This window comes from Chlamydotis macqueenii, chromosome 3 (genome assembly GCF_036417535.1).
Source record: "Chlamydotis macqueenii isolate bChlMac1 chromosome 3, bChlMac1.mat, whole genome shotgun sequence".
NCBI lineage: Eukaryota > Metazoa > Chordata > Aves > Otidiformes > Otididae > Chlamydotis > Chlamydotis macqueenii.
In genome coordinates, this window is record NC_141558.1 from 125,384,645 (window position 1) to 125,399,381 (window position 14,737).

The 14,737-nt window shown below is 41.4% G+C and overlaps 1 protein-coding gene across 1 annotated transcript; it reads right to left on the reverse strand.

Annotated features, from left to right (window-relative positions):
• Window positions 1-224: 224 nt before the first annotated feature.
• CFAP36 (cilia and flagella associated protein 36) lies at window positions 225-14,441 on the reverse strand. The gene is made up of 10 exons (XM_086744118.1): window positions 14,324-14,441; window positions 9,494-9,558; window positions 8,465-8,566; window positions 7,456-7,570; window positions 6,423-6,510; window positions 5,002-5,053; window positions 3,084-3,213; window positions 2,609-2,778; window positions 2,029-2,184; window positions 225-785 (listed from the first exon to the last, which is right to left on the reverse strand). The coding sequence occupies exons 1-10, from the start codon at window positions 14,439-14,441 to the stop codon at window positions 699-701; spliced, it is 1,083 nt and encodes a 360-aa protein (XP_086600244.1). The 3' UTR covers window positions 225-698.
• Window positions 14,442-14,737: the final 296 nt, after the last annotated feature.

Here is a 14,737-nt window from a genome sequence, read left to right on the forward strand (position 1 = left end):
ATTTCTGCTTTGAAACCGAATTGCTCGTGACATCCCGAGCTTTTACTTTGCAACTGAAGCAAATTATTTTTCCTTCAAGCTGCTTTTATAGCAAAATCGGACCTAAGAACTCGTAAATGGCCGGAAAAGTATATAAACAATGTGATCCAGAGTGAATTTGTATAAATGTCTCAATGCCAAGCTGCGTTATCTGTTTCTTAAAAATAAGATGGTCACAGTTGCACTTCCTTGTGAAATTAGATTTTATTACATTGCACAGCTGAAAAACAGTAACTTGTTTATAACATTTAATAAAAGGAATAAAGTTCTATAATGTTAAAATAAAAAAGTTTACGTTTCTCTAGTTCAGAACTGTTCCCGTAGGAATTGTTTTAACAGCTCTCGGTACCTGCTGCTGTTCTGTACAACACCACACGGCCGAGGCCAGGGGTTTACAGAGTCTGGAAGCTGCAGTGATGTGAAATGGCCTCACTGTTGAACGTGTTCCCGTGGAGTGAGCTTCCAGCATTCTGGAAAATAAGTGTTGGTAGTGTATTTCGGTGTAATTTTAAGTATTTATATAAAGTACCCAGGTGCTTGTCTGAAAGGTTTACAAAACTAAGTGTATTATTGAAAAACAAATCTGTTCAATAATTAATAATATAATTATTCTAAAAAACATCCTTTTGCTCTTGGGCTCTGCAATGAGCTGCTTAAAATTACCGCTTATTAATAACTTCTTCTTTTAGTTTTTCTGCAAGCATTTTCCTCTTCTGTAGTAACCTCAGCTTCTCTTCCGACATCTCCTAAAAACACAGTGAAAAGACATTGCAATAAAGTGCGTGGCTTTCCCGGTGGGTACCCCGACTTCCGCCGCTGACCGCTAACCAAACGTGTGACGGATCAGCGAGCTGACACGGTTTCTCTAACAGGGAGCAGCCCCTCAAACTCTCATGTTCTCCAGAACGAGTTACGAAAATATTATTCCCTTTCTGCAGAATTAGATCCCAAGGTGCGGACGACTGGCTCTTTACGGCCATCTGCCCTTTCTCCACAGCTCTGTGACAATCTTTTAGAGAGGACGAACCCCAGCTTGGACTGGGGCTGCTCGGTTGTCCCCAGTATTTGGGGCACGTTCTGAGCCTAATAAAACGCTCAGCAACTCTGAAAAATACCTGAGGCAATACAACGTCTCTGGCCTTAACTATGTGCTCTGAAAAGAAGAGTGATAACCTTTTTTTTAAAACATAACAGTCACTACATTTGTTTGTGTGGGTGTTTAAGGTCTTCTACTAGTTTCCTCATTTGTGTTGAGAGTTCTCAAGCATTTCTTTTCACGTGAATGTAGACCAGACCTATCTGTGGCAAAAACTAAACAAAACCATGACACAAACGCATTAAGTCAAATTAACCATAACAACAATTAACAAAAGAAGTTGGTGTTTTGTTTTTTCTGGAGGTTTTTTTTTTTTCTGACAAAACCCTTGATATTGGTAGAGCTTTATCCTGTCATAGGATTCTGGGGTATTTTATGTCCATACTTACTTTCCCTGACAGGATTTACTGCTTTTTTCCCCAAATTAGATTTTCTATCAGCCCTGTGGTGCAAAGATTTTTGTGATTTTAGCCCTTGCTTTAAGTCCGGAAACGCATCAGGTAATTCACTGAGTAACTTCACGCACGTCTCTGAACAGAGATCAGCTTTCAGATAAAGAGAGAGACCTGCAGGAATGGGCTCACGGCCAGCTGTACCTCTTCTAACAGCACACCCATCTCGTCCTGGCCTACGCTTCCAGCCCTCCCCCAGACTGTTTTTTTCCTGCTGGAGGCAACTGGGTAGAGGAGAGCAGCATCCATCCTCCGGAGTGCCTTGTCTTTCTAAGCTGCGACATCATCATGCAAAACCAGGAACCTGAAAATACTTCCTCTCTACCTCCCCCACTTGTTTTTTTATCCTCCAATATTCAGCAGCAACACTGACATCTTCACTGAAATCATCTATTTTTTTAAAAAAGTGGTCAGGGTGATTAAAATGTTTGAATCCTTCACCTCTTTAGGAGATGATTCCTCTTCTTTCTGGTCAGTGTTGGCTGGTAACAGTACGTTATTTCTCGACTCTTTCTTTGAAGCCATCAGCATGTCTCGTTTTTTCTTCAGGTAGTCCTCTCGTTGCTTCAGCTGCTCTTCTTCAAGTTCTGGTAAGTTCTGGAAATTATTTTTTTAAAGTACATTTTGAAACTAATTTTTGGTATGCATGTTATGCGAGATAAAGGCATTTACATCGTATTTGCCCCCAAAATTACTAGTTGAAAAAAAATCCGAGTTGCAGTTTCAAGCCGGAGCTGTCTACTGAGAAATGATCAAACACAGGACAAAGGCTGAATGCTGAATTCGAGCCTAGAACGACAACGACGATCGAAACTTTATGCAAATTGAACTGGTGAATACCACAGAACAGCATCAGCATGCTGGTTTGAAAAAACAAACCAAAACCACTTGATTACAATAATAAAAAATGCACAGTGAAATGTAGCACTATCTTAAGTATCTATTCTAAACGTAACCCTGACTTTTGGCATTCTAGTTCTGTGTTTGGGGTTTTTTTCTTGTTTGTTTGTTTTAAACTTACAGGTCCCTTCATCCCAGCTTTTTGCGCTGCGTTCTCTGAACATTTTCCAGCTGACCTTTTCTTAACATCTTCTTTCCCTTTGGTACAGGACGGCTGAGGTGAGCTTTCTGTTCCTTTTGGGAACGAACATACCGGTTTTAAGCCTTCCCTCGCAGATTTCCGAGATTCCTCTAAAGAGCAATTTTACATAGAAAGCGATTAGAAAGAATAGAAATACATAAAAAATAAGTCTCTGTGTGTGCACGTACACACGCATATACACTTCTTGTCACCTAAGAATTTTCCTGCTTTCCTGAACAGCACCCTTGTGCTTTAGCTGCAGCACAAACATACCAAGAGCACTTCCATCACAACCAGTGATTCCTTTTTTCCCCTCTCCCTGTAAAAGCACTGGCTTGGTCGTACCCTCAGTAAATACCCATCACATCGTAGCGTCCCACTGCACACTCAGCACCGCGCTGTCCCACACAATTACCTAATGAAGGTTTTGGAGTTTCCTCAGAACCATCAGTTCCCTTAGCGGATTCCTTCGCTTTCACAGCTTCTCTCGAATCTCCTCCTGGGAAACCGCAGGTAACATCTGGTGATTTAAGTTTATCCTGTGCCTTAAATTAACAAACAAACAGACAAACAAACCCAAGCATTACACTTCCTGGCACTGTACTTCAGACATTAAACTGTCACCACAAAGAAAGCTCCCAAAAGAACTCTCAGTTAAAACTGTGTTGTTTACGCTACAGTCATAAAGCAGCATTTTACATTTTACTCCGAAACGTTCCCTAATCAACAACCAAGATTTAGAATATTAGGTAAATTGGTATTTTGTTTCCCAGCTACAAATAGGTAATAGCAGGGGTATTTTTGCCACACTTTGCCTGTGACTTTTAAGCCGACCTCTGTCCACCGGAAAAATACAATACAGTAAGAGAACCAGGAGCATATACCAAAGTTACCATGGAAATGGAGAAAGCTGAATGGAAGCAACAGGTCTGGATAATCTCTGATGTTACTGCTTCACTTCTACATTTGCCTGGGAAATCTTGACAACGCAACCCACCTCTGAAAACGGTAAAGCCACCCGGGATTTGCCCAGAAAGTGTCTATGCTGCTCATCAGCCATCTACTTCATGTCAGAACACCCTAGCATTCATCATAATATTATTTTGTATTAAAACAGTCTCTAACAAAATTATTATCATTATTATTGAGCAATAACTATCACCTTCTCTGGGGCCTCTGTGATCTGGCTCGTTTAATTAAGAATATTGATGTTCTTGGCTGGTCCGTAAGGATTGGGATAAGCCTGCATCTAAATACAACTTGAATTCTCAAAATGAGCCAAAGCTCGGGTTTCACTTTTGTTTTGTAAGAAATCCAGTAGAACAGCTGACTAATTTCCTGGAATTTATCACTGTAACATGGGAAGAGTTTTGCCACCACTTTTCTGCAGTGGCAGACACAGGGAGAGGTTCAATTTGGCAGACTATCCCCACGGTTTAGGATTTGCATTCAGCAGCCCAGCGATGGTCTGCACCTGCCACGGGTTCGAATTCAGGAGCAGGATTGGACATGAGGTGCCGCCCTCTCGTGGCAGCTACTCCAGGCAGCCGCCTTTGCCAGCTCAGGCTGAAGGAGCAGTGCTTTCTCTGTTCAAATTCGGTATGTGCAATTTCCTAACGACAGAAAAGAACAGAAGAGCAATTCTGCTCCCTTTTGAAACAGCCTACAATTCCAGCTATTTGTACGTTTTCCCAGTGAAGGGGAGGTTTAACGCCGTGTTTCCACTGTAGTTTATTTCAATTTCCATTTATTTCTCAGTTGCTGAACGAATGCTGATTTAGCCTGTCCCCAGTCATGTTCAGTTACCTTTCTGCACGGTTTACTCTGACGGAGACCAAGTGGTGGTCTAACTTGGAGAGGCTTTCTGGTTCCTGGTGATTAGGTTCGGGCAGTATTGTGCAGACAATGAATAACTATACCGTCTATGAAGTGATCCTTAAAATTCCTGAAGGATTATAAATGCTGCAATCTCTAAGCAGCTTAGATTTTGAAGTCTCTTTGATCTTGACACCATTGGGTACTCAGATGTTCTCTGGATCTGAAAGGTTGACATCCACGGCCAGGATTTGAGAATTCGGATACTGAAGAGGGAATGCGCTTATCGCATGAGCTCCACCAAACGACTGATGGTGAATGGGATTATGTATATGTACATACCACGAAGAAAAACGTAAAGAACAGACCAGATCTTGCAAAAAGAAGTGTCAGTAACACCTTCCTGACAGACCTTTCATTTGCTGAGGATGGTGCACGTTGCCTCAAAGTGATAGAGTTGACACCCAAAGTATTTCTTAATCATCAGTATAACTCATCTGGAAAGGTAAGATACTCACTGCTTCAGCCCTTTTCCTTTCTTGCTCCATTTCGTATTCTTCCTTCGATTTCCTATAACACAAAGTACAAGTAAATACCCAAGATTTCTTTAGTATCAGTGACTTTAAGGTAAACTCAGCACTGCTTAAGTAGCTGAGGGCTATCAGAACAAGATAATGTGAATTTGTTAGTGTCCAAAATACTTCCATGACACAAATGAAAATGCACTCCTAATAGAAATAAAGATTTATGATAAACACACAGAGCCCACCATCCCTAGTCTATCTTCCCCTATGCAAAAACAATTGTGTAAGGATTTCCAGGGCTTATCTATCCCTTGTTTCATTTGCTGGTTCAAAGACAGAGAGCTAAGTATTTCCAGAATACGGTGGAAAATAGCATAACTGAATATAAATTATGAACGGATTAATTTGCTGTTAGTTGTTTAAGATGATGTTTTGTGCTGGTTCTGGCTGGGATAGAGTTAGTGTTCACCTGAGCTGGGAGGGGAACTGGACCTGGTGGCCCCTGTGGCTGGGGGGTAAATTTCCCCAAGTTGGCCCAGGGGCTGTTCCATCCCGTGGGACATCACGCTGGGTGTATAAGTGAGGAGGGTGCTGAGGGGACTCTCCTGCTACTCAGGAGGAAGCCGGCCATCGGGATCTGCTGTGAGCTATTGGACTGTAAATTACCTGCTTCAGTATTTTCTGTTATTGGGCTTTATTTGTTTTCCATCTCTGTTTTGTTTTCTTCTGTTTTTCTCTTAAACTTTTTTTTTAATCTCAACCCGTGAGTTTTGCCTTCTTTTCTTTACCAGTTCTCCTCCCTGTCCCACTGGAGGGTGAGGGGAGGGAGCGAGAGGCTGCGTAGCTTAGTCCCGATCAGGGTTAAACTATGACGTGTTTATACATGTGTGAACTGGGAGTGGAGGACAATCTATAGAAGTTGTATCAGTCCTCATACGCCTTCTTAGATCACAGCAGTGCTCATTGAACACAATTAAGAAGGAAGCTGTAGAAAGGAATAAAGCCTACTGCAAAAGCAGAATTTGCCTTTCCAGGGCTTTAACGTTTAGGGTGTTCCCCAAACGGCTAACAGCTAGTGTGCTCCTGTTGTCTAGAGGCATCTAACCCAGGTCCGACTTTAGGTCAACCTGGAGATTCACAGGGGAACGGAAACGATGGGGCTCAAAGGTGCACATCATTCCATGCATCACCAAGACAGTTAGTTCATCATGGCGGAGCAGTTATCTCTGTCTTTAAACGCTCCTGATCGCACCCACTGTCTGGCACCAGTCACTTTCTCTTATGAAGGATTTTGATAAGAACATTCATGTCATCTGGAAGATGAAGGCAGTTTCCTGGAAAAGGCTGGAAGAGTTAGGCCTTACATACTTTTTATTTTTAAATAATGATTGAAGTAGGACTGATTCATTTTTTACCTTAGAACCTCCCTCAGTATTTTCATTTCTTCTTGTTCAATTTCACTGAATACATCAGAACCCTCTGTCAAACACTCAGGCAACACACCTATAAAAAAACATGGCAAAATTTATGCGTTACTCTAAAGAAAATTATTTAGTACTCCATTTGGCATCCTTCTTCACTAACTCTTCCTCTCTGTAACTGTTTTCAAAAAGATTCTAGATCGTGGGCATCAAGTTGCTACTAGCAAAAAAGGCAAAAGTCTCTAAAATATGAAATATTTTATTGTCCATCTAAGGGTGAAGCATAAGCCATACTCAGCACTGACCATTATCTGGCATTTCCTACAGACTGCAATTCAGCCATGGCTAACTGAACCACTTTCAAATTTATCCGTTACATGACACTTGAAATTTAAGAATTATTATCTGAAAAACCGTGCATGTAGTAAGAAGACAAAACAAAACGGTAAAACTAAACACGTGGAAGAAAGCAGTGGGCAGAAGAAAATCCTTTCAGAAACATCAACGGAGCAGCAGTGGTGAGTAGAAGTTATTTTCTCTTCTTTTAAAACATGTATGTATTAGAATGATGAAAGGCCGTAACTGCTGCTTTCTGGATTTTTCATAGGCAGTGTGGACTGCAGAGTAAGCACGGCAGATAGCACAGCGCTGTTGCTATGCAAGTAGCGCAATTCAAATTGTCAGTGTTGTCACTGCTGACGAACTGACGTGATTGTCTTCACACACGAAATTATCACCAAAATTCTTTAACAAAAACTAAGTCGAGTTTCACAGAACAATTTAGACAGAAAACCAGAACTGAAAAATATGGTAATTTCAAAAGAAATACAGACCACTGTCACTGAGAATACAAGCCAAGGACTAAGTACTGAAATTGTAGTCCCAGTAAAATCAACTGAATGTTTTCCATTAACTTGAACTGGAACTGAACCAGCATTCTCCCCTCATTTATGAACGGATTACGCAGTCATCAAAAGAACACTAAAAAGATGAAGAGAAGTCAAGCCCCACGTTTATGACTTCTTACCATTTCTTTCTTTAATGATTGTAATAGCTTGCAATTGCATTTCGATATTTTTCTGTACCATCATTTTTTTAAATAGTCTAAAATCTTCTGCTGCCAACACTGTTTGCAAAATGGCCTGTGGGGGGAAGATACGCACAAAGTCAAAACCCTAGAGAAATCATAACCAGCTCAGCCTGCTTGAAATTACATTAAGATTTAAATTGTTTGGAGCACGTTTTTAGTAATTAATTCTTCTATCTGTCTACTTTATCCAGCCATACAAGTTGAGCTAATAGTCAGGAGAAGAATTTGAGGGATTATGTCCTTAGATCATCATGCCTACAATAATATTATCGCAAAACCCAGAGGGTTTTCCACTATAACTTTACAACGGCAATCCATTTGACTTCCTGAACAAATTGGTAAGCCTGAGTGAGGATGTGCGCTCTGAAGAAGCTTGTCACACATCTAGGAGGAGATAAGTCAACAAACCCAATTTACACTGGCAGCAGAAGCTCCCACTCCTCTGCCCAAGATACCCGAGACAATTGTGAAAGATACCTTCGAGCAGGCGAAGGGCTGCCTAACGCTGCCTTGTCTTCTTAAGGCAAATGTCTGTCTTACAGATTTTACTGTTTTACAATAAAAATTGGAGGAAAACATCTTTTATTTTATAGAATATGTCTATCGTTTTAATCTGTCTGCTATTGTAAACAGACTGAAGACTAACATAAAGCTGACAAATACACAAATAAGGTGGCAGAAACACAATAAGCTTCGAAATTTGTTTTAGAAAATACGAAGCATAAAAGATGAATCTCAAAAAGGTCTGACACCACACAAATATCTGTCATTATTTTCAATGTACATTTTTATGGTCAAACTTCATAACAGAAATAAACACATTATGTTTTAGAAAATTACACTTTTAACAAGAAAACTTTTTGAACTTTAATCTCCACTGGGCTGTATTAGTGAAAATTAAAGCTAAAAATTAAATCTGCATATTCCTAAACAAAGGAACATTTACCTGTGAAGTGTGTGTCTTTGCAAGAGGAGATGAAAAAGCTTCTTGAAATTTCTCTTCATTAATTCCAACTTCTTTAAGATAGTCTTCTAACAATTTTTCAACCTGTAAGAAAGCACAAGCCTTACTTTCTAAGAGGTTTTTCCCTTAAGAATCATATGATTTTTTTTCCATAATTTTATATTCTTTTCTGCTGACATTGTATTTTTTAAACTCAAAGGAAAGTCATTGCAATAGTATAACTGATTTTGCTGATATGTCAGGCTTTACTTACTTTCGTGAACTGTTCCAAATAAGCATTTTTATTGTTAAATGTGATTACTACTTAATCTAGCTTCTCCGATTTCCAAGAATCTCACTTCTCTACCTTTTCCCCAGACTCCTGGCTACTATTCCTCATCGGTTTCTGCCCTGTAGGTAAAAGGCTTCAGTCTGTGCGCCTGAAACCCTTCAGGATCAGAGCAAAAATGAATGTTGGTCTGTATTTATTCAACTGATGCTTTTTAATATCAAGTATTTTTTTTAATAGCAAGTATTACCAAGCCTGGTTACAAAAAAAAAAAACAAACAATTTTAGAAATCTGCATGTATTGCTTTATAGATATTTTAAGCATGCCCCAAAAACCTCCATTATTTTTTTTTCTCATAGTTGAAAGTCAACTCAAAAGATTTACCAGGCTCATTAGTGAAAAAAATACAAGTTATATGTTTTCTCAGATATTGTGCTATTTGTCATTTTTACTTGACAGAAAACATGAAGATTATTAAGCTTCTAAGTACAGTAATGAAAACTATGTAACACAGCGTAAGAGATACGACTGTGTTAAAGTTTCTTTCCTACATATCTGGTGTTTAGGCATAAAAATGTATATGACAACTACAACTCAAATGATTTCTAAATAACACATAACAGGCAACATTAGAAAACTCTAAATAACAAAGATAAAACAATTGGAAGTTAATCTAAGTGCTACTTTAACATTTTAAATTATAGTTTTTGGAAGTCTACCACAAATAGCGAATAATGCTCACCAGAGCTTGGTACTCCTGATAAATTTCTGTATAAGACAACTTGCTTTCTTCTTCATCATCAAAAACTGTAAAGAAAAAAACAAAAAAAACCCCACACACACATTTTTGAGTTAGTGTTTAAGGACGAGCACGTTAAATACACACCACAAACCAACTTATGCCTTAAAGAGAAAGACTAGCCTTCACAATTTAATATATTTAATCATAGGAAAATATAGGCCGTGATTGATGATAATAATAAGAATGTATTTTTCCACACTTTCAGGCTAAGCATGTACTTTTGGTAATTTAATGTAAATAAATTTCATAATTTAATACCGGGACAACATATCTTCATAACAGAAGCAGATTTCTAAGCAAGGTGAGGATTCAGCAGAGACGTACACTAAAAAGTAAGTCTTAATATAAGAACCACCATGTGAACGTGCATAAGGTTGTTCTAAGCTGGCAGATGACATGCGTAACGCAGGAATTTTCTCTCTCTCTCCACATATTTACATGGAAGATGAATTAATTACTTGAACTGGGTTTTTTTAAATGCCATTCATTTAGTGAGAAGCTGAGGTGACGTAGGAAAAAGAGACCCTGCCTGCATAAAACCAGATAACCCCAAAGAAGGAAGCCTGGTGTAAGTAAGTTATTTTTTAACTACACCTATCCTGATTTAGACAAAATGGGCATCTGCACAGTATAGGCCATTTTAATCATCTTCATGTGTTTGTACTAAGAACTCTTGACTGGAAACGCCAAGCTAATGATCTCTATACTGCAGAATAGATGGAAAAATAAGAGAAATCAAAAATGTCAACAATGAACAGAGGTAGTGTAAAACCTAGCAATTAAAGCAGAGGCTTAGAAATAAGACTTCGTCAATCCCCTTCAAGATTAGCCACTCTGTGTTGGACAAGTCACTTCCCATGTGCATGCTTTGAAGTCACTTGGAGAATGGGAATTCTGCTCAAGGACCTGGGGAATTAGTATGATTTGCTTTTTATATATATACACACACACATATGACATCTCTGATGGAAGATGGCACGGATGTGCACAGAATTAGTTTAATTTTCACACAAATTTACAGCGACTTTTAAAAAACATCATTTCCCAGCTGCGACAGCCCTGAGGCAATGCCGCTCTGAACGTTGCTAAGATGTGACGCAAGATGGCTGGTCCTAAAAGAGAAAACACCTGCATCACTTTCTAACAGCTTACAGCAATGCAGCGACACAAGTCTAATCAAACAGTTCAGGTCCTCTGAATAAGCAATGGAAACTTGCTTTTTAAATGACATAATCTGGAAAATGAACATTCGTTTTTGTTTCATTTTTGCGCAGGGGAAAATGTTTTTAAATTAAAGGATTGGGGAAAAAAAAGTTAAGAGCTTTATAAATATCTAGGAATAAATTGAAATGGTAGAAAAAGTACTATAAAACTTACTGTAACAAAAAAAAAAAAAAATCAACTCCTATGGCAACCACCATATAACCAAACCCAACAGGGTGAAGACACCTAACTGCCTCTGTTGTCGTCTGCATCCCCTCCCCTGCCAAAATGTCCCTTACAGCTCTTGCAGGCCCCAACCTTTGTCTTTGTTTCTCTGTTTCCTTCTGCCTCCTGCTGCTCTTTCCCACCCTGGGCACCCAAAGAAGAGGTGACACCGGGATGTCACTCCTCAGCCAGTGGCCATGCCAACAGCTAGCCTCACACTGCCAAGGGGATGCTTCCAAGTCCTCCTCCTCCTTCCACAGCTGCAGGACAACAGGGAAAGCCGAGCGGAAAGCCCACACAAACTGCTGTGTTCTCAGGCTCTGCACAAAAAGAGGATGACGTTACGTGCCAAGTAAAGCAAGCTGCAGTCAGCATCTCCTCTGAGTTAAGTGGCATTAAGGAGTACTTTGAATGGAGACCTTGGATTTTCTTGAGTCAGGGCACCTAAATCATGTAGTCATTATTTTCCTTAAGGTTTTGGCACAGTCTTTGGTTGTGCAACAGGAACAAAGATCTGAAGAACTGCCGTATCAAGTAAGGCAGGGAACCCAGATATTCTGGGAGAGAACTCATAATTTTCCTGTTAAAACTGAAATCTTTGCTAGGACCCCTCAAACGGGATGAGAGTTAAGTAAAGTTTGAGCTCTCCGTGCTAGACTGAGCCACTGACTCTTGCAGACAAGAGCCGGTAAGCAAACCTGAGGGACCTCTTCCCTTTCTCCCCGAGTCCTCACTGACTGGTGAGGCAGCTCTGTGCTGGGAGGGAATGGAGTCACAGGCAACAGTATCCGTTCATTCCTTTCATACCTTGTCTTTATCTTCTGGTGCCAGAACTATTTATTAAGTTATCTACGTCTAAACGAAGTTTCAATTAATACCTTGGAACACCTGAATAAAACCGAAAAGCCTTCTCACCTTAAATACATATCCATGGATTTCACTTCAGTTTCACAGCCACATAAAAGGAAATTAATCAAGCCATGACAAATTAATCAAGTCCCCAGAAAGAGGGAATGAGAGAAAGCAAACAATTATCCACAGATAGAAAACCATTCGGGTTGTTTGTAAGTTGAAGCGCAAGGACTTGGCCTAAGTAACCACAGTTCCAAAATAAATTTCTTTATATACCAATTACCAAAACTAAAATTCTATTTTTGAGGAATCACAAATTACCATCAGTTAATCAAAATGTTGATAATTTGCTTTTTCAGCTCGGAGACTAAGTGTTTTGAGAATTACAAGAATTCTGTCCTGACAAATATCTTAGTAAAAAAAAAACAACAAACCAAACAGCAATGGAATCAGCACAGTATACTTCCAGGAAGGAAAAGCACAGATATCTGCAACTAACACTTCAAATTTCTTTAACTGTGCTTCTTAGCAACCCTAGCATTGCAGGAACACTTCTTTAGCCTTTTCTCTTTTCCTGAATAGCTTCTGAGAGCTGTCCAACAGCACTCTGTTAGCACAAATGGTATCTGGGAAGATCACTTACAGCAAGTGATTTCTCTACTTTCTTCCTCTAATTTCTTCTGTAGAAACAAACCGGCAGGAAGTGATCATTATATAAGCCTGCCTCACACTATGTGGAAATTTAAAGAGGTTCAATAAATCTTCTTACTGCCAGTAAATTCCCCTCAACCTGCTAAAGAGAGATCATTGCTCCAGAGAGGGATAATCAGTTCCCCGATTCCTAAACCTAGACTCTTTGCATGACAAAATGCCTGACCAACCTCAAGTTTAGGCAGACTTTCCAAGAGAAAACGTTTAGTCTAGATTTCTCTATTGCTTCCCAACTATAAAGAGCCTAGCAGCTTTACCTGTCTCATTCTCCCGCATACTAGGGAAAGGTGTAGGTATTCACCGTGATCTTGCCTCATGCAAAGCCTGGGAAGGGTAGAAACAATTCAGAATAACTAAGAAACAACATGTTTAGAAGCTGGGATCTGAATCAGAGGTGCAACTGTTTCACGTAATACAAAATAAAATTCTTAATGGACCCTAACGAGAATGGCTCCACAACAAACGATATGGCCGGCCCCGCTGCAGCCAACCATTACAGAAGCTGTTCGGGAGCCCACGGCAGGATGGAGGGGAGGAAGGAGTAAGTGCAAGCAGGCAGAACACTTTAATAGTAAGAACTATACTACTTTGAGCTTGACTTTAGTAAGTCCCTAGAATAAAGTGTGTTTGGATGCCTTAGTTTCACGACTTCAGTATTTTGAAGTTAAAAGTATTAAAGAATCCTACATCCTGTCAGGTGATACTAAAGGAACAGATTTTATTCACAGTAGTCATAGAAATTTGTCCTAAATTAGTCTTCGGCAACATGCTTTAATACTTCTCCTGTGTGAACGTCTGCAGGCTGGGCAGGATCACGGGCCACACCATCGTATTCTCAGACATGCTTTTTTTCCCCAATAATCACAAAAGAAAGCTTCCTTTTTTTCTAACGGACTTGAGTAACACTTTCAGATTTGCCCAGACTATAATTATTTTGCTACCATAAGGATCCAGGTGTTCTTTGGCAGCAGAAAATTTGATCGGTAAGTTGCAGAAGTAATTTAGCTAAATCTCTGCTGCACAAATCCGATTTCCGCCTTTCCTCAGCACATACGTACACCTATACAAGTTTCCTCAGGCACCTTTACATGAGGTACAGTCCCCCTTCTCACTGCCTACACTTCCAGTTTACTCAGGCTGTTCCCTAAATCATTCCATAATTCCCTCAGTTCCTTCTTGAGGAAGGAAGGGAAGTTCAACTAGAGTTGCTTCCGAGCTAAACTCACGCACAGGATTACCTACGGAACGTAACTGACAACCGCTGACATTTTAGCACTGACTATCATTTTTTGAGAGGTCCGATCTTATGGTTTCTCATCGCTTAGCTGGCAACGTTCACAAAATTCTGGGAATTTCACTTCAGGCCTCCTACTTGTCCATCCCACTGGCCAGACAGCGATTTCAGCTGCACTTTCCAGTTTCCTAAGGAAAAACGTCTAGCTATGGAAAAGCGTTCAAGGCCTCCGACTGCTTTCTAGCCCTGTCAGGGTATTACGCGCAGCCCAGCGAAGAACTCACTCGGGTGTCACCCCATAAGCTCATGCCATAATCCCCGGTACGAGATAACGAACACAAATTCCCACCTCTCGAAAAAAATCGCTGGCTCAGGGGAGCCCGACTGCCCGAGGGCGAGGCACCCCCTCCCCAGGAACGGCGCGGACGCAGGCCATGCCGAGCCCGCAGCGGGGACCGCCGCGAAGGCGGCCCTGAGCGGGGCCGGGGCTGGGCCCGGCGGCCTCCCGGCCCCCCGCGTGTGCCCGCAGCCCCGGACCCGCTCACCCTCGCACTTCTCCTCCATGAACTCCAGGATGGGGACGGACCAGGCGGGTCCCCGCAGGAACCCGGCGATCGTGTCCACCACCCACTCCACGTCGCCCTCCTCCTCCTCCGCCGCCATGGCCGTGCCCGTGGTGAGGCGGGGGGGGAACGGCGGAGCTTGGAAGGCCCGCCCGTCGCTATGGCAACCGGCGTCACGGGGCGGGGCCGCGCGCGCCTGACGTGCGCCCCGGCCCGCCGGAGCGGCGGGAGGTACCGGTTGCGGTGCGGTTCCGCGGTCGCTGCCGTGCCCGGCGCTCTGGCTGCCGCGGTACCCGAGCTTCCCAAGGGGTCGGGTACGCGGAGTTTGTCACTGTGTAAGCGCCCTGAGGTGTAAGAGTCAGGAAATAACCGGCCAGGCAAGGTGTGAGGAGGTTT

Excerpts from the sequence above, each read along its gene's own strand:
- CFAP36 (XM_086744118.1), bottom strand. The coding sequence starts at position 14,441 with ATGGCGGCGGAGGAGGAGGAGGGCGACGTGGAGTGGGTGGTGGACACG. Across the intron at positions 6,511-7,455 it reads AATCATTAAAGAAAGAAATG|GTGTGTTGCCTGAGTGTTTG; the intron begins GTAAGAAGTCAT and ends GTTTTTTTATAG. Across the intron at positions 5,054-6,422 it reads ATACTGAGGGAGGTTCTAAG|GAAATCGAAGGAAGAATACG; the intron begins GTAAAAAATGAA and ends TTTGTGTTATAG.